Source organism: Ostrea edulis, chromosome 6 (assembly GCF_947568905.1).
Source record: "Ostrea edulis chromosome 6, xbOstEdul1.1, whole genome shotgun sequence".
Lineage (NCBI taxonomy): Eukaryota > Metazoa > Mollusca > Bivalvia > Ostreida > Ostreidae > Ostrea > Ostrea edulis.
Window position 1 is genome coordinate 81,638,485 of NC_079169.1, and position 27,836 is coordinate 81,666,320.

General features: G+C 36.8%; 1 protein-coding gene across 1 annotated transcript; it reads left to right on the forward strand.

The window, feature by feature from the left end:
* The first annotated feature begins 9,733 nt into the window (after positions 1-9,733).
* On the forward strand, positions 9,734-17,572 carry LOC125647390 (cysteine-rich venom protein-like). The gene is made up of 8 exons (XM_048874070.2): positions 9,734-10,190; positions 11,332-11,514; positions 12,041-12,189; positions 14,118-14,203; positions 14,296-14,381; positions 14,566-14,667; positions 14,753-14,869; positions 17,205-17,572. The coding sequence occupies exons 1-8, from the start codon at positions 10,079-10,081 to the stop codon at positions 17,423-17,425; spliced, it is 1,056 nt and encodes a 351-aa protein (XP_048730027.2). The 5' UTR covers positions 9,734-10,078; the 3' UTR covers positions 17,426-17,572.
* Positions 17,573-27,836: the final 10,264 nt, after the last annotated feature.

A 27,836-nucleotide genomic window follows, 5' to 3' on the forward strand; every position in this document is an offset into this window, starting at 1 on the left:
TAGGAGTCATCTTCTCTTGAATATACACCAGTGTACTATTTGAAGTTTGATGCCTGTCAAGCAAAGGGTTCTTAAGATATTGAGCAGACAGTATAATCCAATGTCCAGGTTAACCCTTGACCTTTAAACATGTGACCTCAAAATCAATAGGTATCATCTCCTGAAGATGTACGAGTGTACCAAGTTTGATGTCTGTCAAGCAAAGGGTTTTCAAGATATTGAACGGACAGTATATTCCTATGTCCAGTTTGACCCTTGACCTTTGCTCATGTGACCTCAAAATCATTAGGGGTCATCTTCTCCTGAAGACGTACCAGTGTAACAAGTTTGATGTCTATCAGGCAAAGGGTTCTCAATATATTGAACGGACAATATATTCCTATGTCCAGTGTGACCCTTGCCCTTTGACCATGTGACCTCAAAATATGTAGGGGTCATCTTCTCCTGAAGACGTATCAGTGTACCAAGTTTGCTGTCTGTCAAGAAGAGGGTTCTCAAGATACTGGGCAGACAGTATATTCCCACGTCTAGTGTGACCCTTGACCTTTGATCATGTGACCTCAAAATCAATAAGAGTCATCTTCTCATGCAGAGCTACCAGTGTACTAAGTTTGATGTCTGTCAAGAAAAGGGTTCTCAAGATATTGAGCAGACATTATATTCCTATGTCTGGTTTGACCCTTGATCTTTGACCATGTGACCTCAAAATCAATAGGGGTCATCTTCTCCTGAAGACGTACTAGTGTACCAAGTTTGATGTCTGTCAAGCAAAGGGTTCTCAAGATATTGAACGGATAGTATATTCCTATGTCCAGTTTGACCCTTGACCTTTGAACATGTGACCTCAAAATCAATAGGGATCATCTTCTCCTAAAGACGTACCAGTGTAACAAGTTTGATGTCTGTCAGGCAAAGGGTTCTCAAGATATTGAACGGACAGTATATTCTTATGTCCAGTTTCACCCTTGACCTTTGACCATGTGACCTCAAAATCAATAGGGGTCATCTTCTTCTGAAGATGTACTGGTGTACCAAGTTTGATGTCTGTCAAGCAAAGGGTTCTCTAGACATTGAATGATCAGTATATTCCTATGCCCAGTTTCACCCTTGACCTTTGACCATATGACCTCAAAATCAATAGGGGTCATCTACTCCTTAGGATGTACCAGTGTGCCAAGTTTGATGTCTTTCAAGCAAAGGGTTCTTGAGATATTGAGCGGACATTATATTCCTGTTCCAGAGTAGATTGACCCTTGACCTTTTGACCTGAAAAATAATAGGGGTCATCTTCCACTCATAACCAACCCACATATGAAATATCATTATCATCAAGTGAATGGTTCTCAAGATATTGAGCGGACAACACATGGTCTACAGACCGACAGACCGACCGACCGACCGACAGTTGCAAAACAATATGCCCCCTCTTTTTCAAAGGGGGCATAAAAATGATAATGTTTTCCGCATGGCTTAATCATTGCAGAGATTGAAGAGAAACTGTATCAAGAGTTAATTTGGATGGCCATACGTACAGTGTGTGCAACTTTTCAGCAAATTAACTCTCTCTCTCTCTCTCTCTCTCTCTCTCTCTCTCTCTCTCTCTCTCTCTGAAAATTACATTGTGTTCAGCTTGCCAGAATTTGTGCAATAGCTGATCGAATATTTTCATTTTTTATCTGTGAGTACAATGGTGAAACTCAACTGTATGACAAACGGGATAATTTCAGCTTCTCCATCGTCAACTTCCCATATTTATGTAGAAATATTCCATCACCTGCATACGGTGTTTATATATCTCAACTGATTCGATACGCAAGAGATTGTTCTACGTACAGTCAGTTTTTAAATCGAGACAAGCTACTGACAAAGAAGTTGATGGTACGGGGATTTCAACAGTCTTGATTAAAGTCAGCATTTCCCAAATTCTATGGTCGTTATAACGATCTAATTGTCAATACAACCTATCATTGGGTCAAATGCTGTCTGACGTATTTCATACCGATTGTTAGGCCGTTCTTGGCACACTGATTTTGACTACGGATAACTCCGTTTACCTGATCAGGATATAGGGCTCACGGCGGGTGTGACCAGTTGACAGAGGATACTTACTCCTTCTAGGCACCTGATTCCACCTCAGTTGTGTCCAGGGGTCCGTGTTTGTCCAACTGTCTATTCTATATTGCTTTTAGGAGTTATGAGATTGATCACTGTTCGTTATCTTCACCTTTCATTCTGTCGTCAACTGAAAGACTGAGTTTCTCAGAATTTAGGACCTTTTAAAAGTAGTCATTTCAGGACTTCATTTACAACAATATTAACCCTTGAACATCACCAGCAATGACATGTCCAGCTTGACTATAGTTGAAAAAAGACGAGGAACAAGACCACGCAGGCGGATTAAGTATAAGATGGTCTATATATCTAGGCACTTCAAAGTTTGTTTATAATTTATAAAGTTTGGATGCAATAGTGGAAGAACATATGTAGAAAATACAGGGTGTAGACTTGAACTTGAAATATGTTGGAATACAAAACTGAACTTTTTATGACGTAGAATATTGCTTATGTTGACGGCATCTAATGCTTTGTTAGTAAATTTGAGTTTAAAGAATCGGAAGGAATATAATCCATAACCCGAGGTGTTTCAAAGAGCTTGTGATGGACAACATCTATAATCACAGAGTTCAGTCTATAAATCCAAGTATAGACTACCTGTGGCTTCATCAAATAACGTATGTAAAACTCTCAAAGGAGCACAGTAGAGTGTTGTGCACCTTTGGGTATTTCGAAAATTTCCCATCACATTCATGTTATTTCCGTGTGGACTAGTCACATCATCGTTGCATCCATATGGAAATGCAGTGCCTAGAACCTTGATCTAGTGATCTACGAAAAGGGGTAGGATTGTTTGTATGATGGTATTTTTTCCCCTCTAGAATCCTGACCCTCATGGACACGATGGAGTGGTCTGGGGAATTAAAGTATTTATGGAGAAGTTGGTTACCATCATTATTTATTTGAAATCTGTGTCCCGATATTCTTATCACTAGTGATAGTAGATGAGAGGATTAAAGGATCTAATTTTAATTAGATTGATTAAATCACAAAGGTTACACTCAATAGCGTGGACAACGTTAGGAGATTTACAGGTCAAATTTTTCAAATGTTTTTGGTACTGAACCTACATTTGTGTACGTCCGGTGAGATTACTAGTAAATGAATTTCTAGTGATTCATATATGACAGAGGTTGTTTTTTTTTTTGGGGGGGGGGGGTAATTTTGGGTTGTTTTTATTTTACTTTTTTATAAAAGCATTTTGAGATCAAGCACATGGGATCTGAAAAGGAATCACAATCTTTAATTTGGATATACGAATTCGCATTTCTGTACCAGAGCTGGGTATTTGACGACTCTACATGATGAATCTTTGATATATCGAAGGATAATCCAAGGAACACCAACCATTCTGTTAGAACATGTGCCCCTTATAGATTCCACAGAGCAACGTATTTCATACTGGGCGACGTATCAGCCAGTATTGTATCGTTATCGTTTATATATGATATATTCACGTATTATCATTTTTAAGCTGAATAAGACATTTCTAACTCGGCAATTTTTGATGCCGTCAAATGGGAAGCGCTTGTATTGTCACTCGGGGGTAAGAGCCTGTAATCAAGTTAATGTATCTGTCTACAAACCTTAACTTTATGATTTTTTCTTGCTCTCGAAAAACTGTCTATTGTATACATCATATGAAATCCTGACCACTGTGCACCTGACAAAGCCAAGGTAAGAAATTCAAACCTGCCGTGCATTCCATATACAGAACATAAGACTATCTACATCAAATGAAAAACACCACCAGTTTGGTCTTTGATTTGATAGCAAACTGCGAATATCCATCATTACGTTTTCTCTCGGAACTTGTAGAATTCTATCGTCGCAAACCACGGCCTGTACCATCCTCTCCTATCTAGTATATGCGGACTCCGGACTGTTGCTTGAGACGAATGGTAGAACTCCTGAAGGATATCGAAAATTGCGACATAACTTTTGAATTCTATTTGGCAAAAAAATCTTGTAGAATTTTAAAAAAAATTCACGATCTAATTAAAAGTAGATCCTTTGACTCATGTACATGTATATCGATACACAATGTGTAGCGACGTACGTGAACGGATCAAAGGATCTAAATTTCAATTAGATTGTAAAATTCATGAAGACGTTTAAAATTTAATTTCTTAAGTACATGCAGGGGAAATATAATTCTAATGAAATACCACACAATATATTTAAAAAATATTAATAGAAGTATTGTTTCATAGGCAAAATTAAAAATTGGGATATTTGCTAAATTTCTTAAAAATTATACAGTAGTTAAAAAGCCTGGAAGATATATAACTAAACCCATGGATGTAGGAATTCTGTAGTGATTGAAGGCAGCTCGTTATCGAATTTGTCACTTTGGAATTGGCAGATTATTCAACAAACCGTAGAGGTACAGAAAACCCAAATCCTGCTTGCCAAGTCACCCTGTCGTATTTACATGTTTCTTGTGTCAGAGCAACCTTATCAATCGGTGGGCGCATGCGCTGTAATAGTGTGAATTGTATATTAATTTATATTGATCCTCTTGATAACATTCATTTACAATCAACCTTAAAAGGTTAAGGATTGTGTGTATTCTTTACCGGAACAAAGGATGAAGTATTTTCTGCTTTTATTCTTTATTGGAAGATACATAGGTACGACTAGTACTGCTCTCTCTCTCTCTCTCTCTCTCTCTCTCTCTCTCTCTCTCTCAGAGCACTAACTGTGATTAAAGAATTTGGTAACAATTTTAAAACAGTTTAATGCACAATAATGCTTGTATACATTATACAATGTACGTAAACTAAGTAAAAATATATTGAAGCTTTTTTTTTTTTTTTTTTACTAAATACGTACAGAACATGAATATAGAAAAGTATTATTTTTGTCTATACAATGTACAAAATACTACATACATGTAATTTCATTGGAAAGACAACTTCTTCAAGACAATTTGACTTGTCCAAAATGATCAACGTGTATTGTGATATCGGTCTTGTTAACATGAATGAGTTATACTTCTCGGGGCGTGGCAGTGAGAGTTCTTTAACGTACCAACGCCTGACGCGACATGGAACCTCCGTTTTTAAGAATACCTAGCGTTTGGCGAAATAGCAATCACTACCTATGTTTACAGCTTAGGTTTAACGGGGTAATGACAAGAGCGAGGCTCGAACTCCTGATCTACCATTGAACTAGTGTTTACACGACCGATATCGCAAAGAATGTCATATACACCAAGTTCATGTACTGTAAATATTGATTTAGGAGGGTCATATCCGAGTATTAAGATGAACGAGAGATCTGGGCTCAATTCTTGATTGACTCAATAGGTGCACAAGCAAACTCTTTTCTGTGTTCTCACCCCCCCCCCTTCCTACCGCCAGAGAAAACGGAGACCGATTCGTTGTCGAGTAGGCTGAACTAGTTGTTGCTGTTCTGTCGATTTCAAATACATATATGAAGTAACCAATAAATTGTAAAGCTTATTAGGCTAAAGTATTTTATTGAGAACATTATGAAAGGTGAAGATAATGAACAGTGATCAATCTCATAACTCCTACAAGCAATACAAAATAGATAGTTGGGCAAACACGGACCCCTGGACACACCAGAGGTGGGATCAGGTGTTTAGGATGAGTAAGCATTATATATTGTGTTATTCATTTCCTGTACAAATCAGTGTGCAGACTAATTACCTTAACTCGCTGTGCATCGTTCTGTGTTGGTATCATAATAGATGAACTGGTAATAAAATTAATCTGAACATTTTTTTAAAAACTTGTCAAATATTTTCTTTAATTGTTATCGATCCCTCCAGATTTACCAAATCCATGGCTTTGTATCTTTGAAAGGACAGTACATCGCATGTTTTCAAAATATACAAAAATTATATATGCATTTTGTCTTTCTTATGCTTATAGTAATTAATTCTAATAGTTCGCCGAAATATTGCGTTGATTAGCCACAATACGGATTTAGATTTAAGCCCTGATTTTAAAAAAAGTCTCATTAATTAGTTAGGTAATCACTTGATACAGTGACGTCACATGCGACCTTCAATTACATATACATGGATGCAAATGGTTAAAAATCAACCTCGATATAGCTTAGAATTAGCACAAGATATTATGAATTTTATTTTGAAATAAGATAAGATTGATTTGAAGTAATTATATCATGGGTAATATTATTCTTTAGAAACACATTGCATTCAGTCTTAATTAAACGTCGCATAAACTGGGGGGGGGGGGGGGGGGAGGGATATCAACTTTCATAATTGTGAAATATCTGACATCCGTAACGTTGCCGAAAATGTAGACAATGTTTGCATTTATTAAGATAGGCTTAACTGACACATCCAGCTAAATTCTTAATTAGAAATTCATATTGCTCATAAAATTGTGTCACAAATATTCAAGAAATCTCTTAAATATTTAATACGACTAGATATCTCAAAGTATTGTTATGGGTAAGAATTTACCCTTAATAAAGCAGTAGAATTTTCAACAAAGACAATTAAACAAAAATGATAACATTTATTTCCAATTATTGGAAGAAAATTATAGCAATAACAAAATACTTACTTAGGACAGGTGAACAGTAACAATGTCTAATGCCGAGCTGAAGCTACACACAAAACAGTCACAAGACGGCTATCAATTCCGATCAAATTTCTGTAATTCTAGAACAGAGAAGTTGAGGCTGACCCATAACAGAATTGGGGGGTTCGTCCAGGATAAAGAAAATATATTACCGCATGTTTTCAAGATTTGTATTTTGATTTTTTTTTCTGAATTTATTGAATTTCATTGACAGCAGAATTTACCCTGTTTTCGGTCACAAATTGTCTTACTCGCCGAATGTTTAAGTGTTTGATGCTTTTAAAATAGGATGAGTTAATTAGTTTACCTGTACACTTCCGGTAGATTAAATTTACAATGAGACGAGATATTAAATTTGAGATTGTTAAAAAAAAAACTTGTAGAAGAAAATATTGTCTTACTCGCCGAATGTTTAAGTGTTTGATGCTTTTAAAATAGGATGAGTTTGATTTTCCGAAACAAACAGTTGAACAAGCAAAAGTGACGGAATTAGAATTAGAAAAAAATATGATTAGAATGAGAAAGAGATAATGTAAATTGAGAAAATGAAACTAGAAAATGAAAAATTACAAAAAAAGGGAGAGAAATTGATTGATTGTACGCTTTTTAACGTCCCTCTTGAGAATCGTTCATTCATGTGGAGACGTCACCACTGCCGGTGAAAGGCTGTAAAATTTAGGCCTATGCTCGACACTTATGGCTATTGAGCGGGGGGGGGGGGAGTGTCTTTATTGTGTCACACCTCCTGTGACATAGACCTCGGTTTTTGCGGTTTCGTCCAAAGAACCGCCCTATTTAATTGCCTCTTACGACAAGCAAGGAGTGCTGAGGACTTATTCTAACCCGGATCCCCACGGGAATAGGCGGAGAGAGAATGCGAAAAAGAAATTTTAAGACAAGAGAGATATGAATATGAGAGAGAAAATGTATATATATAATGAAAGAGCAGAGAAAGAAAGAAAATTTGAATTGGAGAAATTAAAATTACAGCACAGATCTGAAATTGTGCCTGTCAGAAATGAATTCGATGCTAAAAATATCAGGTTGGTTCTAAAAGTTCAAGAACAATCAGTTGTTGAATATTTTCTTCAGTTTGAAAAAGTTGTAGCAAAATCTCAAGCTAGTAATTTATCAAATGTTCAGACTCAGATAAAAAGAAAGTACTTTATATTGTGAGAAAAAAGGTCATCTGATTAATGAATGCTTTAAGCTTAAGGGGAAAAATGACCTTGACAAACCACAGTCACATGCTTGTACAGCATTTAGAAATGATAGAAAAGCCTTTGTTTCCTTTTTTTCTGACATTCCTGATGTTTTGGGTTTTCTGTGGAGGAGTATGAGCTCTTTCTGTCTCGGGGATTTGTTTCATTCAATGGCTCTAATGAAGTCTGACCTGTTCAGATTTTGAGAGATAATTGTACTGGTGCTGCACAGACTTTGTTGTTAAAGAATGTTTTGTCTTTGTCCGAGACTTCTACTGGTGGGTCAGTTTTATAACAGGGTGATGAGCTAGGTGTCATTGATGTTTCTTTGCGTAGAATAGATCTGAAATCAGATTTAATTACTGGACCAGTTATCATGGGTGTTCGTACTACTCTTCCTGTTCAAAGAGTTTCCTTGTTGCTAGGCAACGATTTAGCTGGTGGCAAAATTATATCAGATGCCATAGTTTGTGAGAAAATCACTTCCCACGGCGCGTCCGATGAAGAAGAAGACTTATATCCAGGTTGTACTGTCACCAGAGCAATGACCAGAAAAAATGAAGTCGAGGCTGACCCATATAACAATATTTAATAAGACTGTAACCCTTCATCGCTTCGTAATCATTAATAATATACAAATACATGGGTATTTTCCCGTAAAGAACTTTGTGATCTTAATTTTTCATTTCAGATTGATATTCCTTGTTTTACAATCCCACTATTTAGTTTGAAAATTATCGATGTGGAAGTCAGGAGTTACGCCGGTCGGGTTTTTCAATGATATTTCTTCGTTTGCTGTTACATTTGCCCGATATTTCCTTCATAAGAACACATCTTCATCAGCGTATGCAACCCTGTTAAAAACATCAATTATCATTTCCCAACATAATCGGTCTATTTTGTGGAAAAGTGCGAACTACGGAAGTCATGCATCAAAACACGACAATGCATCTGCCACAAAAGAACGGACAATGATAGAAGTACCTCTCAGAGAATGTTTAAAACGCTATATTCAGGGAATATATGCATGTACAATTGAGAGCTAGTCGATTGTTACGAAAGTCAAGGGGAAAATGGCGACAACTGGTTAGATTTTTAAAAAATAAAGCAAAGATCTACCCGCCATGAAAATTATATTTTTGACATATGTGGTTTAAAATCTCTTCTCGTTTACAATTCTATATAACAGAGAAAGATCTCAAATTTGTAAACGATCATAATGAAGTTGTATTACATATTAATTAAGCGACACCGGAAAATCCAGACTTGTATATATTGCTTAATGGCATGACTTTTACAAATGCATTTCACGCAATGAATACCACATGTAATTGTATGATATCAAATTTATGTTATCTTCCCTAGTTTAACGTTAGAGAAATTTTGCATGAAAAACCCTGATAAAAACTCGGCTACGCAAAATATTTCATTTAAAACAAATTTAAAGTAATATTGGGCATGAAAATAATTAATTTTGCCGAAAAAATTAAAAAGTTTAGTAACAAGCGATGTGCCTTTTAAAAAAGCGAAGCTATCTCATAAATCCCATAAAGAATACAAAATTTGGAGAAGGCCAAACACGGACCCCTTGACATAACAGAGGTGGGATCGGGTGTTTAGGAGAAGTAAGTATAAAATGTTGACCAGTCAAGGAAATTGTCTACTTGTCAATTCTTTTCATGTATGGGAATTTCAAATCCAATAGATCATCAGTGACCTCTTTACTTACGACACTTTTATTAATTCATTTCAATGCTAAGTAAATAGAGAGGAAGGAATCTGTGAAAATATTAATTATCGACAGGGAACTTTTTAGATATTTTTAAACCTTAGAAATTCACATCAGATAAAGCGAGTAAACCATTCCTATTTACCAAATTTGATGGTCGTATATTCTGGTATACAAAATAGTTTGCCGAAAATATTTATATTGTATTTTTTATTTACTTAAAGATATGTTTGTTTTTACATTCTTTTGTTATTGTTATGTTCATGCTTTCCTTTTTCATTTACTTTATAAAAAAAAAAAGTGTCACGACCAAAACATGAACTCAAGCCCTATACTAAACATTCAGCATATTAACGCTTTAAGAATTTAGAATTTGCTCTTAAGATGTAAACTCAGCTATTGATAGATGAATTTAAAATCAAAATTTACATTAAAAATTTGTCAGTAATATGCATGTAGTTGATTGTATTTCAGAGTTCACGGAGGCGACTTGCAGTGACAAATTTAAAGTGTATCCCCATCATACCGCATGCCTGTCTCGGGCTCCGAATTCTAAACCAGGTAAGGTCAATAATCCCTATTCTTTGATGCCGTTGGTTCTTGTTTAATTTACAGGATTTATTTCACAATTGATTCGCGACCTCACGTCGTTATCCTGACCACTGACACTCAAGGTTTGCCATCCGCCAACAACGATAATGTGTTACTTGTAAGATCATTTATTTTGGTAGATCTTCTTAATTTATGTCCAATGTGTTTCTGAAAGGTAACTAGGTGGGACTTGTTGGGTAATAGAGGTTTCCATGATTTAATACGGATTAAATCAAGCCGCCTGTTTGACAAATTTGTTTCTGTGTAAAAGCTAATTGACCAAAGCATGGACTTCCTGTGCGATTCTTTAACCGAAAAGATGAGATTCAGTGACGATTTCATGTGTGAATGGCTGTGTGAATTTAATTGTAAACAACTGTATGTTTCAACAAGAAAACATAGACTAGAAGGGTCAAAGTAAATATGCCATTGAACTGAAGTCTTCCAAATGAAAGACTCCACTACCCTGAGTTTCTAACGCGCGCGCACGCACGCACAACAGACACACACACTCTTATCTATTTTAAATGTACACTTACATACCATTAATGTACACTTACATATATACCATAATTATGACTATGAAGTAAATTCACTGGAAGCTTTTTCCATCAACAGCTGATATTTCTTCCTGTATGGAAACTATATAGATTATGCAAGATTTTAATGATTCTTCTAAAATACAACTTGGACTAGTACTTTTTTTAAGAATGTTTTTTTTTTTTTTTTTTTTTTTTGGTTGGGTAAAATCATAAAATCATCCATACTCGATATTCTTTTCCAATAAAATGTTTCACTCACTGTACATGCCGTAACGATATTTATCAATACTTTCAAGGTTATTTTATTCACGAGGATGATATGCTATATATTTTCTTTTTTTTAAATCAAATAAAACTTGAAGAAGTCATTGTGATAAACGAAGATAGCCAGAAGTAGCGTTGCTCCCTTGTCATCTGAAAATTCCTAAATTATCTTCAAAACCTGGAAAACTTACGTGCCTATCACCATACAAGATTTGACTAATTGAAGTTTTCCAACAATTCTTATCGATTCTCATTTCATATGTTTTGTTATGTCACAATTAAATTTTATTTTAATGAATTAACAGGAAGTGTGACACCGCAGGAGGTGGTAGACGCCCACAATAAATACCGAGGAATAGCCGTCTCCAAAAACGGTGCTCTTAACATGATGAAGATGATCTGGGACCCGGAAGTTGCTATGGTTGCGCAGAGGTGGGCGGAAAACTGTAAAACGGAACATGACGGAAACAGAGAGCGGTTTATTCCTGGTAATTCACAGTATACACGGCTTAATGCAATTAGATTGATTAGAATTCAAAACACGGATATGTACAAGGGAAAAAGAATTATGAAATCGGCCTTTTGCTCTCAAATGGAAATGGGATGACCGGTTCTTAAACATGCAACTTTGCAAAATACACTTTTTCGTGCAATTTTTCAATGGATTCTAAAACAATTTCCTCATTAAAGTAATGTAGTGTGCCATATTTTGTATGACTACTGCATTTAGTATATTCAAGGACATTTTTAGAATAAACAACTTAGTAAACAACGAGTGTTTCAGTGACGTTTGATTTGAAATCAGATCACGTCTTATTATTGGGTTCATATTCAATTTAATTGCAGAAATTAAAAACAATCGAAAAGCATCTTATGATTTACAGTTCTTCTCCAAGAGAATAATTGCGGTTACTTTTCCGGAAAGTAAATTGCTAATTAAAATTCTAATCAACTATTTGAAGATTGCGTAAAATGGAAATGTAATGCAGGAGAGTTGTGACACTTTTTTTTTAGGTCGATTTACGCTAGGACAGAACCTTGCATACAACCACGCTGGGTCAATGACGTGGGAGGCTGTCGTCAAGCTGTGGAATGACGAAGAGAAAGACTTCACGTATGGAACAAGCAATAACAAGTATATGAAAGTCGGCCACTATACTCAGGTGCATACACTTCACGTTATTATGTTCCCCAAACAAAGTTTGGGAACATATTGTTTTTACTCTGTTTCTTATTATTATTATTATTATTATTATTCTTTTTCTCCGGTACTTTTTTGTCCGGTAGTGTTCTCAGAAACTACAAAAGGGATCGATATGAAACTTTCCAGGATGATAGTATAGCGTTTGTAGATGTGCATAGTGATAGTCCTTTTGTCTGCATGTGCATGCACGCGCGCGCACGTGCATTGCAATTTTGGTACAAAAAATGGAAAATCAGAATATTGAAGGAAGCGATATAAAACCTAACTAGGATGATAGTATATCATTTGTACATATGAAAAATAATAGTTATTTTGTCAGCACGCGCACGCATGCGCGAGCACACGCATTACAAAATTTGTACACTAACTTTGGAATCAGTCTAACTTTTTTGTTGTTCATTGAAATGGCTTGAAATTCATATCATAGATAGATATTGAGACCCTTAACTGATTTGCATGGTCGAAATTACCAATTTGCACGCGCATGCACGTGCGCTTCATTTTGATTGGATAATACTAAAACCTTTGTAACTATCTTTTTTATGAAGCGAATGAGATGATATTCACAGCATACATAGACAATATGTGTATCTATATATTGGTGTAACAAAAATATGCCAACGCACACGCGCATGCGCGTGCAACGTTTTTTAAATGTTCAATATTTAAAGGACGATAACGTTTTTGTTTTTCTTCAAATTCTATTGATATTAATGGTTTAGATGTGTCTTGGTACTCCTTACAAATTGCTGTGGTTAGAATTACTGCTCAGCACGTGCATGCACGTGTGCTGAATTCTGATTGGACGATTTTTAAATCGCTATAACTTCCTTATATTTGGTGAAAATGTTATGAAATTCACACTGTGGGTATATGATACACATGCCTGTTGAATGACATCAACAAAAATTCGGAATCATACACGCGTGCGCGTGTATGCGCGTGCAACGCTTTCTTTCATTTTTTGGTACTGAAATGACCATATTGAACGTACTACATGTAATTAAAGGCTAAAATAAAATGATTTTTTGCTATAGATTCACAAGGACATCACTTTTTAATTGGGGGAGGTTTGGGGAACATCTGTAACGGTCCCCGTTACAATTAGAACTAGTTTCCAAATATTTTAAACTTGGGGGGAAAAAAACTGTTTTAAAAGTTCAAATTGTCATACATGCACATTATGAAAGCATACAACTTAACTCTTTAGCCTTTTGAAATTCACTATTGTGAATGAAATTGATATTTGTTCATCATGTTTCATACATATTTACGTTACATTGTTTGCCATGGCCATTGCTTCCTTTTAAAATCAAACACTCGCCCTTCAACGACGCTCAAATCAAGAGAGCGGTCACTCAGTGACCTGCTACCGATGTTTTCTTTCTGTTGCTAGGATTCAGATTCACGATATAACATATTGCTTTAGGATGAAATTCGGTTAACGATACATAAAATAAACTATGGTAACAGAATAACCGAACTTCCATATATTGTATGAAAGGCACTTTTAATGTTTGTTTTGATTATAAAGATTTTACTTTAGTTGAAACACTGAGTAAAATCAAAGTACAATTTCCTTGTACGGGATGAAAAAAAAATAGTACTATGGGAGACTTTTCTTTGCGGGTACAAAAATCATAGAAAAGAAAACCATGAAGCGGTATAGTTATTATGTACAACTGTAAATAGCTGTGAGAGTAGCATTACCTATACCTAATTAAAACACATTTACGAGGAAAACTTCCTATTTACCGTCTTCAATGATAGTTGTTGTGTTTTTTTTCTGCACGTCTTCCAGTTTTTTATGCTTGTTTTTATTCGTCTTCCAACTGGTCTGTTACTGTAAAAATTGTATGCTTGTTTCTATTTCTATTCGTCTCCCAGCTGGTCTGGTCGGAATCTTACGTTCTTGGATGTGGCTACAGCGATTGCAACGGAACCCATCTCTACGTCTGCAACTACGGTCCTGCGTAAGTACCAGGATGTAGGGTTACGGGTCTTTAATTCTACTGGTATATATTGGATAATGAATAAGCTTAGCAAGCTTTCTTTACTTGTTTAGAGGAAACAGCCCATCCAGTAGATTAGGAACACCTTACGAGAAACACGGACCTCCATGTAAAAGCAGCGATGGCAACGGGCTATGTGGTATGAATGATATGATTATTGCCATAGTAACAACCTCTGGAGCACGATAATAAAGTTTATTTTATTGTATTAAAAGTCTTCTTTGTGTTGGAATTTTTCATATTTCAACTTAGATCAAATGTGAATTATTGTGACATAAGGTCTTTAAATTTTCGTTTTTGTGACTGTTGTCAATTTGATTCAGAGTGTGGGGTCGAGGCATGTGAAGGAAATATAAAGAAAAACCACACAACATGCGCATGTGCATGTCCTGGTTCTACTATTTACACAGGAACTAAATGTGAATGTAAGTCACTGAATTATATTTCATTAAACATTGTCGTTTGTTTCCATGACTAATGATAATTTAAACCAGCCATTAAATATTTCAGTGACTTGTAGAGGAGCGCAGGACCCATCGTATTGTTCGATTTCTTACACAAAGGATCAATGCGTCAGGCTCAGTAATGTGGCCTTCGATTGTCCATTCCTCTGTAACGTTTGTCCGTGTGGGTATTTCTCTCTCTCTCTCTCTCTCTCTCTCTCTCTCTCTCTCATCGTAATCATATTCAGATCAGCTCCCAGACATATAAATCAGTACGCGATACCTGTCAGGTAGCTCCACTTCTCCTGCTGAGATCTACTAAGTTTATGTACGTAATTGTGATCAGCTCTGCCTGGGATCTGAATTTAATCAAAGTGTTATATATGTACTACATAGCTTCTTGTTTATAGTTTGATTAAGAGTTAGATAAAACCGACAGTGTAAAATATACCGGATAGCTATAACACGTGATCATGATTGATTGATTGAACATTGTTTAACGTCCCTCTCGAGAATATTTTACTCAAATGGAGACGTCACCACTGCCGGTGAAGGGCTGCAAATGCTCGTCGCTTATGGCCATTGAGCAGGGAGGGATCTTTATCGTGCCACACTTGCTGTGACACGGGGCCTCGGTTTTTGCGGTCTCATCCGAAAGACCGCCCCATTTAGTCGCCTCTTACGACAAGCAAGGGGGTACTGAGGACCTATTCTAACCCGGATCTCCACGGGATCGTGAAATTAGTCACGTGTCTACAGATAAGTATCCATATCATTAAACGAAGTTCAAGTAACATGCGCACGATAGACATTGTGTGTATATGTAATCAAAAGATTAGCTGCAGTAATACAGCCCTCTCCGACTTCTATCATTGGGAGAGGGTTATACATGTACAACTCACTCCTCCAACATTTAAACATTTACTGATGTTCTGCATTTAAAAAAAAATGATATATGTTTCTTAGTTAATACATAAATTTACAACCTGTAAAATGAAAGGTGAAGATAACGAACAGTGATCAATCACATAACTCCTATAGGCAATACAAAATAGAGAGTTGGGCAAACACATATCTCTGGATATACTAGAGGTTGGGTCAGGTGCTTAGGAGGAGTTAGCATCCTCTGTCGACTTGTCACACCTTTCTGAGCCTTATGTCTTGATTAGGTAAACGGTGTAATCCGTAGTCAAAATCAGTGTGCCAAGAACGGCCTAACAATCGATATGAAACATACCAGACAGCATTTAACCCAATGATAGGTTGTATTGGCAAACTATATCGTTATGACGACCAAAGGATTTGCGAAATGCTGACTTTAAGAGACTGTTGAAACCCCTGCACCATCAGTTTGTTTGTCAGTAGCTTACCTCGATTTAAAAATTTACTATACGCAGAACAAACTGTTGCGTATTGAATCAGTTGAGAGACATAAACACCATGTGCAGGTGATAGTGGAAAATTGCTACATAAATATGGGAAGTTGACGATGGAGAAGCTGAAATCATCCCGTTTATCATGAAGTTGAGTTGTTAGTTTGCCGTTAATATCTATTTTCAATAAAATATCTAGCTAGGAAGCAGAAGTGGAAGACTATGTGGTGTACTTTATTTCGAGTTCACAGGGATATATCGAATCAGCATATGAATGAAAATTATTGTAATTGTTAATAGATAAAACGTCGTCGATGTATCCAGATGTTGCATTGAAGGTCATAACAAGAGACTTTTTAGTTCTCATGTAGAAGTTTTTTTTAATAAATTCTGCTTCGAAGTTCTACATGATGTTTGATTTTTAAAAAATCACCTTTTTTTGACATCCAAGCTCAAAATTGGTACTCTAAGCGATTGAGTGTAAACAACATGTAAGAGACACATACAGGAAGTTTATTATAGGTTATTTTGCACCATTAAAAAGATCGTATGGAATTATAGACCTTTTCCAAAAACATCAGAATAAAAAAATCGGAGAGGGTTACATTATTGCAGCTATCAAAAAATAGACACACTATTCATCCGTAATTCAAACACGATATGGATAAATAATTACAACACGATAGACACGGTATAAATGAGTAATCACATCACCATAGACACGGTATGGATCAGTAATTAAAACACGATAGACGATATGGATGAGTAATTACGGTATGGATGAGTAATCATAACAATATAGACACGATATGGATGAGAAATCACAACAAGATATACACGGTATGGATGAGTACATTACGGTATGGATGAGTAATCTCAACACGATAGACATGATATGGTTGAGTAATCACAACACGTAGACACGGTATGGATAAGTAATCACAACACGATAGACCCGATATGGATGAGTAATTACAACACGATATATCTAAGTAATCACAACATGACAGTGTGTTTTAGGGGGGACATTTTTTCTCTTTTCTTCAATTTTGAATTGCACAGAAATACCCCCAACTCCTCTTGATCCGTGCGTGAGGTGATATTAAAGTATATTAGCTTGACTTTGGATTCTCTTATCTTAATCAGATGCTGAGAAAGGTTACATAGAAGGCAGTAAAATACCACAATGTGTAAAGAGTGGAGGATGCTCAAGCAATTCCAATGGATCTAGTGGTAACGGATCTAACGGGAGCGGAACTGGTAAAAGCGGGAGTGGATCCGATCAAAATAACGGAACAGGCATTGAAGCAAGCATGTCACATGTACTGTTGGTTGTAATTTTCTCCATTATATATATATCTAGATGATTTGATAAACACTATCTAAAAGCCAACTCCGAGAGGAGTAGCAATTATGAGATATGTCCATTTCAAAAATTATAATTTGTGCTCGTATTTCAAAAGACTTCTAATGAATTATTCATGGATTTAAAAATAAAAATCTAGAATGGTTTACCTGTATGTTTGAAGAAATTTGTTTCTAGATAGAGACTTGAAAACTTGTGCATCAAGACCACAATTAGTATTTTTGTTATCTATTATAGATTAAAGTTAATTGATCTCTAAAGTGTATGTACAATATATAGTGCTGATAAGGAGATGAGAGTGGAACACTAAGATATTTTCTGTAAATAACTAATACACCGTATATCGACCATACATGTACACTGTAATAGGGGTGCTTTGCTTTCATAATAGATACATAAAACAGGATTAATATTTCAAACACGATATAATTGTACATTTTGGTAAAAAGATTAGATACAGTTTCTAAAGCAGTGGATTCTCAAGTATTAAAAGCAAAGACACACGGGGAAAATTGCAATTTTCTGACGGTGATAGATGATTCTGTTTATGTACATCTCGTATCTTAAAAAGTGTGATGACATATGTATTTTATTTGATAATTTGTTAGTTTTAACTCTGATGAATGGAAATAAATACATTTTTCAAACTTGTATCAGATAAAACTGCGAGTATGGAGTTACCTTAAACAATATTCAATCAATTTCAACATACATGTACGTGTAGCTAATAATGAAACACTTTATTATAAAGCCTATATTGTTTATAATTCATGCTTAAGATTAGGAGATCCATTTCCTATATAACGCGGACCATTGGCGGATTTAGAGGGGGCGCAGCCGGCGCCCCCCCCCCCCCCTAAAATTTTCAATATTAAAGCAAATCGCGGTATCTTGTTTCGGAAAATGTACTAAACGATAAAGAAATTTCTTCCACTCCCGGAGAAATAAATGACAAAATCCTTTGATTTCTTGAATTACTTTATTGGGAGAACTTAATTGTTTCCAAAAAAAACCCTTAAAATTTGGGTCATTTTATTAATTTCACCTTATTAAAATGATAGAAAATAGTACAAATGACTTAATAGGAGAAATATTTCAAGCTCTATAAAACCTGTAAAATCCAGGAGCTTCCGGGGGCTTCACCCCTGGAACCCCACCAGGGCTTCGCCCTGGACCCACTGCCTCATAAAGTTGCGCGCCCCGTAACCACAATTCCTGGATTCGCCCCTGCGGACCTACAAATGTATGAAGAAAGGTTCCTATGGACAGAAATCATAATATTTCATCTTCCGCTTTTATTTCTTCTATACGAAACGTGCTTGTTGTTGGTTGGTTGTTTTACGTCCCGTCAGGGCTTTTTCACTCATATTGATACGTCACCAGTTGTAGATGAAGTACCACAAATTTAGACCTATGCTTAATCGCTTACGACCATAGCAGTGATGGTTCTTTATCATGCTAACGTCTGTGTAGACACGGGAACTCCGTTTTTAAGGTCACATCTGAAAGACCCGTAATTCTCACTTCTAAACGCTGAGCGTTTGGTGAAGGAGCAATCATTATCTATGATGACGTCTTAGGTTTAACGCAGCCATGGCATGGGCGGGGCTTAAACGATCTCCCGTTACGGTTGTATTGATTGTATCTTGTTTAACGTCCCTCTCGAGAATTTTTCACCGATATGGAGACGTCACTAAGACCGGTGAAGGCCATCAAATTTAGGCCTTTGCTCGGCGCTTACGGCCATTGAGCAGTGCGGGTTATTTAGCGTGCCACACCTACTGTGACAGGGGACATCCGTTTTTAAGGTGATCTCCAAGGACCCGTGACATTCACATCTGATGCCGAGCGTTTGGTGATGGTACTGTTCAACTGTCACTACTGCCACTACCTGTTTTAACGACTTCGGTTTGTCGCGGCCGGGATTCGAATTCCGGCCTTCCGCATGCGGGACGAACGCTCTAACCTCTAGGCCACCGAGGCAGTCTCTCCCGTTACGAAGCGAACGCTCTACCAATGAGGTATCACAACCGGTTGAAACTTGTTTGTTTGGTTGGTTGATTAGTTGTATATTGTTTAATTTTTCACTCATATGGAGACGTCACCACTGTCGGTGAAGGGCTGCAAAATTTAGGCCTATGTTCAGGCGCTTATGGCCATTGAGCAGGGAGGGATCTTTATCATGCCACACCTGCTGTGGCACGGGACCTCAGTTTTTGCGGTCTCATCCGAAAGACCGCCCCATTTAGTCGCCTCTTACGACAAGGAAGGGGTACTGAGGACCTTTTCTAACCCAGATCCCCACGGGATTGAAACTTGTTTGTGTGTTGTCATTAGATGAAATGTATAATCGCGTATCACCATGAGACAAAGTATCATGTATCAGAATGAGACTATGTATTATATAATAGCGTATCAACATGATATGATGTATAGCATGTTATAATGGCACGATGTATAGCATATCACTGTGGGACATGCATGGCGCACCATACACTGTAAGACAGTGTTTTGTGTACTACCATGAACAGGATGTGTAGCGCATCAACAAGAGAGGATGTATAACGTATCAGTATTAGACGATGTATAGCTTAGTACCATGTGGCGATGTACAGTGTACTACCAGAAGACGATGTATCGCGTACCACTATGAGACGATGTATCGCGTACCACTGAGACGATGTATCGTAAACTACCAGAAGACGATGTATCGCGTACCACTATGAGACGATGTATCGTGTACTACCATGTGACGATGCATTGCGTACCGCCATGAGACGATGTATCGCGTACTACCATGAGACGATGCATCGTGTACCACCATGAAACGATGTATCGCGTACCACCATGAGACGATGTATCGTGTACTACCATGAGATGATGCATCGCGTACCACCATGAGACGATGTATCGCGTACCACCATGAGACGATGTATCGCGTACCACCATGAGACGATGTATCGCGTACCACCATGACCCGCCATCAATTCAATGATTTATAAAAACTTCCTGTACTTTGACAGTGGACAAAAGTTTCGGGACAATTAAAAATTTCACTATATTTTTCATAGGAAGTGATGATAGGGTTTTGTCAAAAGGAATCGTTCCAAGCCATTTTGATCCAATTTTTCTATACTTCACACCATTAAACTTATAAGTGTTTAAAGTAGTACGGTCCGAATTTCGACATTTTTTCCCACCTTGTAGAAACGCTCTTACTTCATCGCACGCACGTATATACATGTATGAGGCTGTACGACATGTCATACATTATTTCACCTGTTTTGACCCAAATTATTTAATTTTAGATCGGTGTTTAAAAACAACCGTCACTCGGCCATTTGCACGAATGAAATGACAGTCACGTGTCCAGTTCAGACTTTCAAAGGTACATTATGTACGTGTACTTATCTCTGTGTAAAGCTGTGAATTCCGTTACAACAATACCGTGCCATAAGTTTAAAAGAGAAAAAATCTATCAAATACCTCTTAGTAATTCGTGTTTTACGCTCTTTCAGCCTTAGGTAGATCGATCCTCGTGTGATGTCATAGGTTTTTGCAAAAATCTTTATTAAATTAAACTTTGCGCATGTTAGAAATATATCTTTCAGAGGAATTTATTCACTGGATAGAATGAAAAATTTGGTAAACTATTGATAGTGAAAAAATGTATATTCCATTGAAAATCAATTATTTATAAGGAAAAATGTTGTCATGGGCAATTTTCCCAGCGAAAGGTGAAGACAACGAACAGCGACCAATCCCATAACTCCTACACTGTACAAGCAATACAAAACAGAGAGTTAAGCAAACACGGACCCCTGAATATACCAGAGGTGGGATCAGGTGCCCAGGAGGAGCAAGCATCCCCTGTCTACCGGTCAGCCCGCCGTGAGCCCTATATCTTGATCAGGTAATACGAATGAAAGGTGAAGATAACGAACAGTGATCAATCTCATAAATCCCATAAGCAATGCAAAATAGAAAGTTGGGCAAACACGGACCCCTGGACACACTATTATATCAATAAAACAGCACTTCGTTACTTTTGATAAGTCATTTACAGGATCCCATGTTCATAAAAATTAGATAATTGCAAAGGATCTCGCAGAATATCCATGGATTACTTTACCCATAGAGGAGATGGGAGTAGTCACTCAAAGTCATTACAAGCGTGCAATCTATGTCGCCGGCACTTTATTAGAAAACAATCTATGTGTATATCAAATCAGATGTACATGCAAGGTGAAGATAACGAACAGTGATCAATCTCATAACTCCTACAAGCAATACAAAATAGATAGTTGGGCAAACACGGACCCCTGGACACACCAGAGGTGGGATCAGGTGCCTAGGAGGAGTAAGCATCCCCTGTTGACCGGTCACACCCGCCGTGAGCCCCATATCCTGATCAGGTAAATGGAGTTATCCACAGTCAAAATCAGTGTGCCATGAACGGCTTAACAATCGGTATGAAACAGTCAGACAGCATTTGACCCAATGCGAGGTTGTATTGACGAACTAGATCGTTATAACAACCATAGAATTTGCGAAATGCTGACTTCAATCGAGACTGTTGAAATCCCTGTACCATCAACTTGTTTGTCAGTAGCTTACCTCGATTTAAAAACTGACTATACCCAGAACAAGCTCTTGCATATCGAATCAGTTGAGATATATAAACACAATATGCAGGTGATAATGGAATATTGCTGTTAATGTCTACTTTCAATAAAATATCTAAGTATGAAGCAGAAGTGGACGACTCTGTGGTGTCCTTTATTTCGAGCTCACAGGGATATATCAAATCGACATATGAATGAAAACTATCATTGTTAATAAACAAAACGTCATCGATATATCTAAAAGTCGAATTGAAGGTCACAGCGAAAGATTTTTTCTTCTCACGTAGAAGTTTTTGAATAAATTCTGCTTCATATGAATATAAAAACAGGTCAGCTAACAAAGGAGCACAATTCGTGCCCATGGGAATTCCAACAGACTGTTGGAAGACCTGATCACCAAAGACCACGAAGATATTGTCAATGAGGAACTCTAGCATATTTTTTATTTCAACTTCAGAGTACTTGTGCGTGGAATCAGAGTGGTGTTTAACAAAGTAAGTTTTTGAATGACTGATCACTAGATATGAATATTTCCGTTTTCTGTTTTTGTTGAAGAAGCAACTGTCTATGATGTCAAAAAGTCTAGTCTTTAATTTATCGTGAGGAATGGTCGTGTATAGTGTTGAAATTTATCGTGAGGAATGGTCGTGTATAGTGTTGAAAAGTCATAGATTTTAATGCTATTGATTTGGGAAAAATTCTGTGATTTCAAGTTTACTAAAAGTTCTTTAGAAGTTTTTAGAATCCACATTTGATTAACACCACTTCTGGCATATGTAGTCGCACAGTAAGTTTGAAGTTTCTCCTTCACAGCTGTTAACATTTTCGTGAGGAGCAAAGATAGGGGCTTGGTAGAGCACTTACTGGATCCAGCAATGTATCTTTGTTTGTAAGGGTTTTTATGTAGTTTAGGAATCCAGTATAGGTACGGTAACTCATATTCATTCGACCCATTGACTGGAATATTAAATGCGTCTAAAACTGAAGCATGGTTTCGAAGAATTTCGTCTTTTGAAAGGGCAGTTGGAGTATAAGTATGATTACCAAAAGTGGAATTGATGCCAAGTTCGTTTAAAATACAGTTGTAATAATGAGCCTTACAAACAAATACAATGTTGTTACTAGCTTTGTCAGTTGGAACCAAAACATATTCCTCATGTAACCTATCTAATTCTTTTATCACTTCTGGTTTACTAAACACAGAAGGATAGATGGTACGTACTTTTGTTTTCATGTGTCTAATGCGGGATTTTGATATCCCTCTTAATATGCTTTTAACCCATTCTGACAATGTATCAAGTTCTTCTTTTTCATATTTAACCCATCGTCTGGCATAATCTTCGACAGAACTCATAATAGAGATGAAGTTCTGTCGCCAATTAAAAGACCGAGGTTCTCTATATTTAGGACCTTTAAGAATAAGTGATTTGAGGTCCTCATTTTCAACTATATCAACATCACCAGTAATGACATGTCCAGCTGGACTATAGTTGAAAGCTAAAGAACAAGAACATGTTGGTGGATTACGTATAAGATGGTCTATATCTAAGCACTGCAAAGTTTGTTTATAATTGAAAAGTTTGGATGCAATAGTAGAAGTATAGCTGTAGGAAATACAGGGTGTAGAGTGTGTGCTATACTTTCATGGACCTATAGCCTCCTTAGGCATGATATAGTTTTTCTTTCCTCTTTACATATAACCTTTGTAGGAAGCCTAGATGCCCTCATTTTGTAACATACGTCGACTTAATCTTTTAGAATTGATTAACAAGCAAATGAAGAAGAAAAAACTGAGACGGTGTTTATTGATTTTCTTTGCATTGTTTCCATTTGTATAAAAGTTTAACGCCTTTTGCGTATGTCTTTAAGCAGAAGCGTGTATATTGTGCATGTACCACCCTAGGGTCAATGAAACATCCAATAAATGGCCACAGATTACATCTTATTTTATTTATCGCTAAGATATATTTTTAAAAAAACCTTAGGAAATAGGTTCATCAAGCGATATTTGAATATGGCATTGAGACAAGTTATTATTCTCCAAATGTAAGAAATGTAACTTTCGATACAAGAAACGTTTTATCAACACGTACTATTTCCTTCATGAAAATTTCGTAGCGTACTGAGAGTAAGATTTAGACTGGCAAATGCTGTAAATTTCATTTCTTGCCATAATTTAATGTTCGCCGGTCTTATAAAGAAGCCAATGATTCACCTGAAATTCAACAAACGCGTCAAGATATAACATTCGTTACTGAAACATTTACTAAAGGGCAAATATAACAATTCCTCGCGCATTTCTGCCGGCTGTCTGCATCATGTGATACCTGCTATGAATATTTGAGTTTGAGAATCGATAAAGTCAAACTTTGAGAATTATGATTACTTTTCTCTTAGGGTAAGTAACTGCAATATATTTATACAATATTGACTGCGCAGACGGAATTTTCTGGTCTGAATATGTTCTTCTGATATTCACATTCTAAATACCTGGTATACGCAATTTCCGAGTTGCTCAATTTCATTCCGTGGGCATCCGTGTTAGAATAGGTCCTCAGTACCCCTAGCTTGCTTGTCGTAAAGAGATGACTAAATGGGGCGGTCCTTCGGATAGCAGGCGCGTAGCTACGTTTACGTCAAAACGCCCGGGCGTACACACAAAAAAAAACCCAACTATTCAATGCTACAAACATAGGTGAAAAATAAGTGTCTGCAGTATCTGCGGTACATCAGTCTCCCTAGGACCCCCTACCAGGGCCTTGCCCTGGACCCGCTGGGGGCCTTGAGCGGCCCCCAGACCCCTCGCCGTACAATAGGCGTACACATTAATTAACTCAGGCTACGCCACTGGATAGAAGCGCAAAAAACCGAGGCCCTGTCACAGCAGGTGTGGCACGATAAAGATCCCTTTCTGCTCAAAGGCCGTAAACGCCGAACATAGTCCTAAATTTTGCAGCCCTTCACTGACAATGGTGACGTCTCCATATGGTGAAGGATTCTCGAGGGGGACATTAAACAATATACAACCAACCCAATAGTTGTTTCCCTTTGTTGAACTCTTATGCACGGTGAGACACTAAATAAGTTTTCGTACACACGCGGTGGGTACAAATGGTTATCGCTGCATTCATGTATTGCCTAAATGTGTGTGCAACCTCCTGAACTCCAGGGAAACATAAATTGAGTAATTCTATGAGTGTTTTTTATAGTGGATAATTTTTTGTTGTGTTGTTTAGATATTTTCGAAGAAAACCTGAATTCAATGTCTTTCTCAATTCAGAAAAATATCTGCCCAACCACGTCCAATACAAGCTATGAAATAATACATGGAAAAGTTTCTTACACATCATATTGATCAAGGAATAAGTAACATATAGGTTACATGGGAGAAAAGTTTTGAAAAATAAACCAAACTTTGACCTGTTTAAAAAAAAAACTAAAAAAAAAAACTGTCATATCAATTTAAGACGAATGGACAACAGATCCATTATGTACAATGTATCTAGACCTACCATTACAATACACTAGCTGTACAATACGCATATTTAAAATGGTCGGTAAACCCTGATTTTGAAACCTTTTCACGCTTTTATTGACCTTTAGTGATTACAGGTTTAAGGACTTTTCCGTCCCATAGGACTCAGGGGCCCGTTTTACAAAAGGTCGTAAGTCTTAAATTAGTCGCAAGACATAACTTACGATTTGAGACCGTTTTACAAAGATTTAGGATTTACGAGTTACGATGAAATTCGGCCTTAAGTCTACGACCGCCCGGTGGCGACCCTATGTCCCACGTTTTGTCGTAAGTGCTCCATAAAATCTTTGTTACTATGCCCGGGTTATTAAAATAATTCAACATGGCTGCATTTCTAATGTTTAATGTTATAAATGAGACTCATAAAAAACGTGCGTTGCGGGTGTTTCGCGATAGAAATAATCCGCTGGACTACCTCGGTGATGTTGAGGTAGTCGAGAGGCATCGTTTGCCCAGGCGGTATCTCTACGAGTTAACAGATTTAGTGCGGGGAAACGTAGAGCATCTTACAAACCGAAGCAAGGCTGTACCAGCTATTATTCAGTGCATACCATGATTCATTATTGTCTGCACACATAAAGGCCTGCCCTGCCTCCTTTGTTTACTACAATGCGTCAATTCCTTTGATGACTTCGTCACACAAAATGTGGTTACGTACTCGTATATTTCCGTCAGTGCGCGGATCAAACAAATGTAGCAATTTTAAGTGTGTGCCATAGGACCCATTGCAATGTTTTTACAATATTTGTATATTCCGGCATAGACCATACTTTTTCCAATGATCATGATGATGTTGACTACTTCAAGCATTTTTAAAAAGAATGTATGCATGTCATATCAGATCTTATTTCGACACACCCATCCACACGTAGGCCTAGTTATGTACGCCTATATTATACATGTATGCACTTACATGTACTAGTACATCATTTATATGCACGGTGTTATCCAATACCATGGTAGATTTATACCAATTATTAGTATGTATGAGAAAGACACTGTATTGGGAAAAAATTGTGAGTGAATTAATCCCTAACCATTTTCCACGTCCGCCCCTATCCATTAAATTAGTAGTATGTTTGTAATGTATTTCAAATGAAAAAAGAAATTGTGAGTGAATTTATTAATTAATAACTACATCCCCCCATTATACCAGTTATTAGTATTTATGAAAAATAGACGGTGTTGCATTTTTTTTTTTAAATGTGATTGAATGCCCCCCCCCCCCCCCCCCCCCCCCCCCCCCCCCCCCCCCCCCATAAACAAGTACCATCATCCATCATATTGCTTGTTATATAGCCATTAACGAACTTCAAAGATTCACCTTTCTGTCCTATATTAGACTACTTGATACAGCCACGTACCTGTAAAATTATAATTTTATATCGCCTAGTATATCATGTATATTATACATGTAATACACAAGAATAACTCTTATTTAAAATCTAACTTTAAAAAATCAAGTTAATTTCCTTGATATTGGAAATCTGTAATTAATATTAAGATAATTAGGAATATATATAATTTGAGATCAAATAATAAGTCTAATTATTCATATAATATGCATGTATTAGCACATCTAACTTATAATTAGCAATTCGACACACACCCCCTACCTTAGTCTTTTAACTCGAATATAAATGCATGTGTATATGTATATACAATGTATGTAAAAACAAAATGCTTGCTCATAACATGTTGTGCAGTAATTAAGAATTGTTTATATGTACATGTATTGATCAGCTTCAAATGGTTAACATTTAATCAACAGGTTTTGGCTACAGTCAGGTGCCTAACTAACCCCCCCCCTTGATTTTTTTGGCGATATTTTCTTCAAAATGTGTGGATTCCCTGTCTATCCCATCCCAATTTAGGTAATCGTTTCACGTTAGGGATTGGCCTTATTCCGGTAAAATAAATCTAGTGTCCAAAAAAAAAAAATCAGGAAGGAGGGGGGGGGGGAATAGTAATCAATGTCCATACTTCAGGTGTCTGTGATTGTAATGATGGATCATCAAGATATTTGTACATTTAATGGGTGAGACGAAATGGTTCAACAATACTTATGTGAAGCTTCTTAATTTGGGAGGGGGGGGGGGGGTTACAGTATATCATCAGAAAGGTATATATAGACATTAAATTCTCGTATCTTTAATAATAGAAAGAACAATGAATATTACACAACTATTTGAAATTTCCAACTGCGAAAGTAGTACGCTCTAAATTAACAAAGCTAAAAATATCTGCCCACC

Bases quoted from the DNA above. Each gene is read 5' to 3' on its own strand.
- LOC125647390 (XM_048874070.2), top strand. From the start codon at position 10,079: ATGCATGTAGTTGATTGTATTTCAGAGTTCACGGAGGCGACTTGCAGT. The intron at 11,515-12,040 runs GTAATTCACAGT...CTTTTTTTTTAG, and splicing joins CAGAGAGCGGTTTATTCCTG to GTCGATTTACGCTAGGACAG. The intron at 14,668-14,752 runs GTAAGTCACTGA...TAAATATTTCAG, and splicing joins CACAGGAACTAAATGTGAAT to TGACTTGTAGAGGAGCGCAG.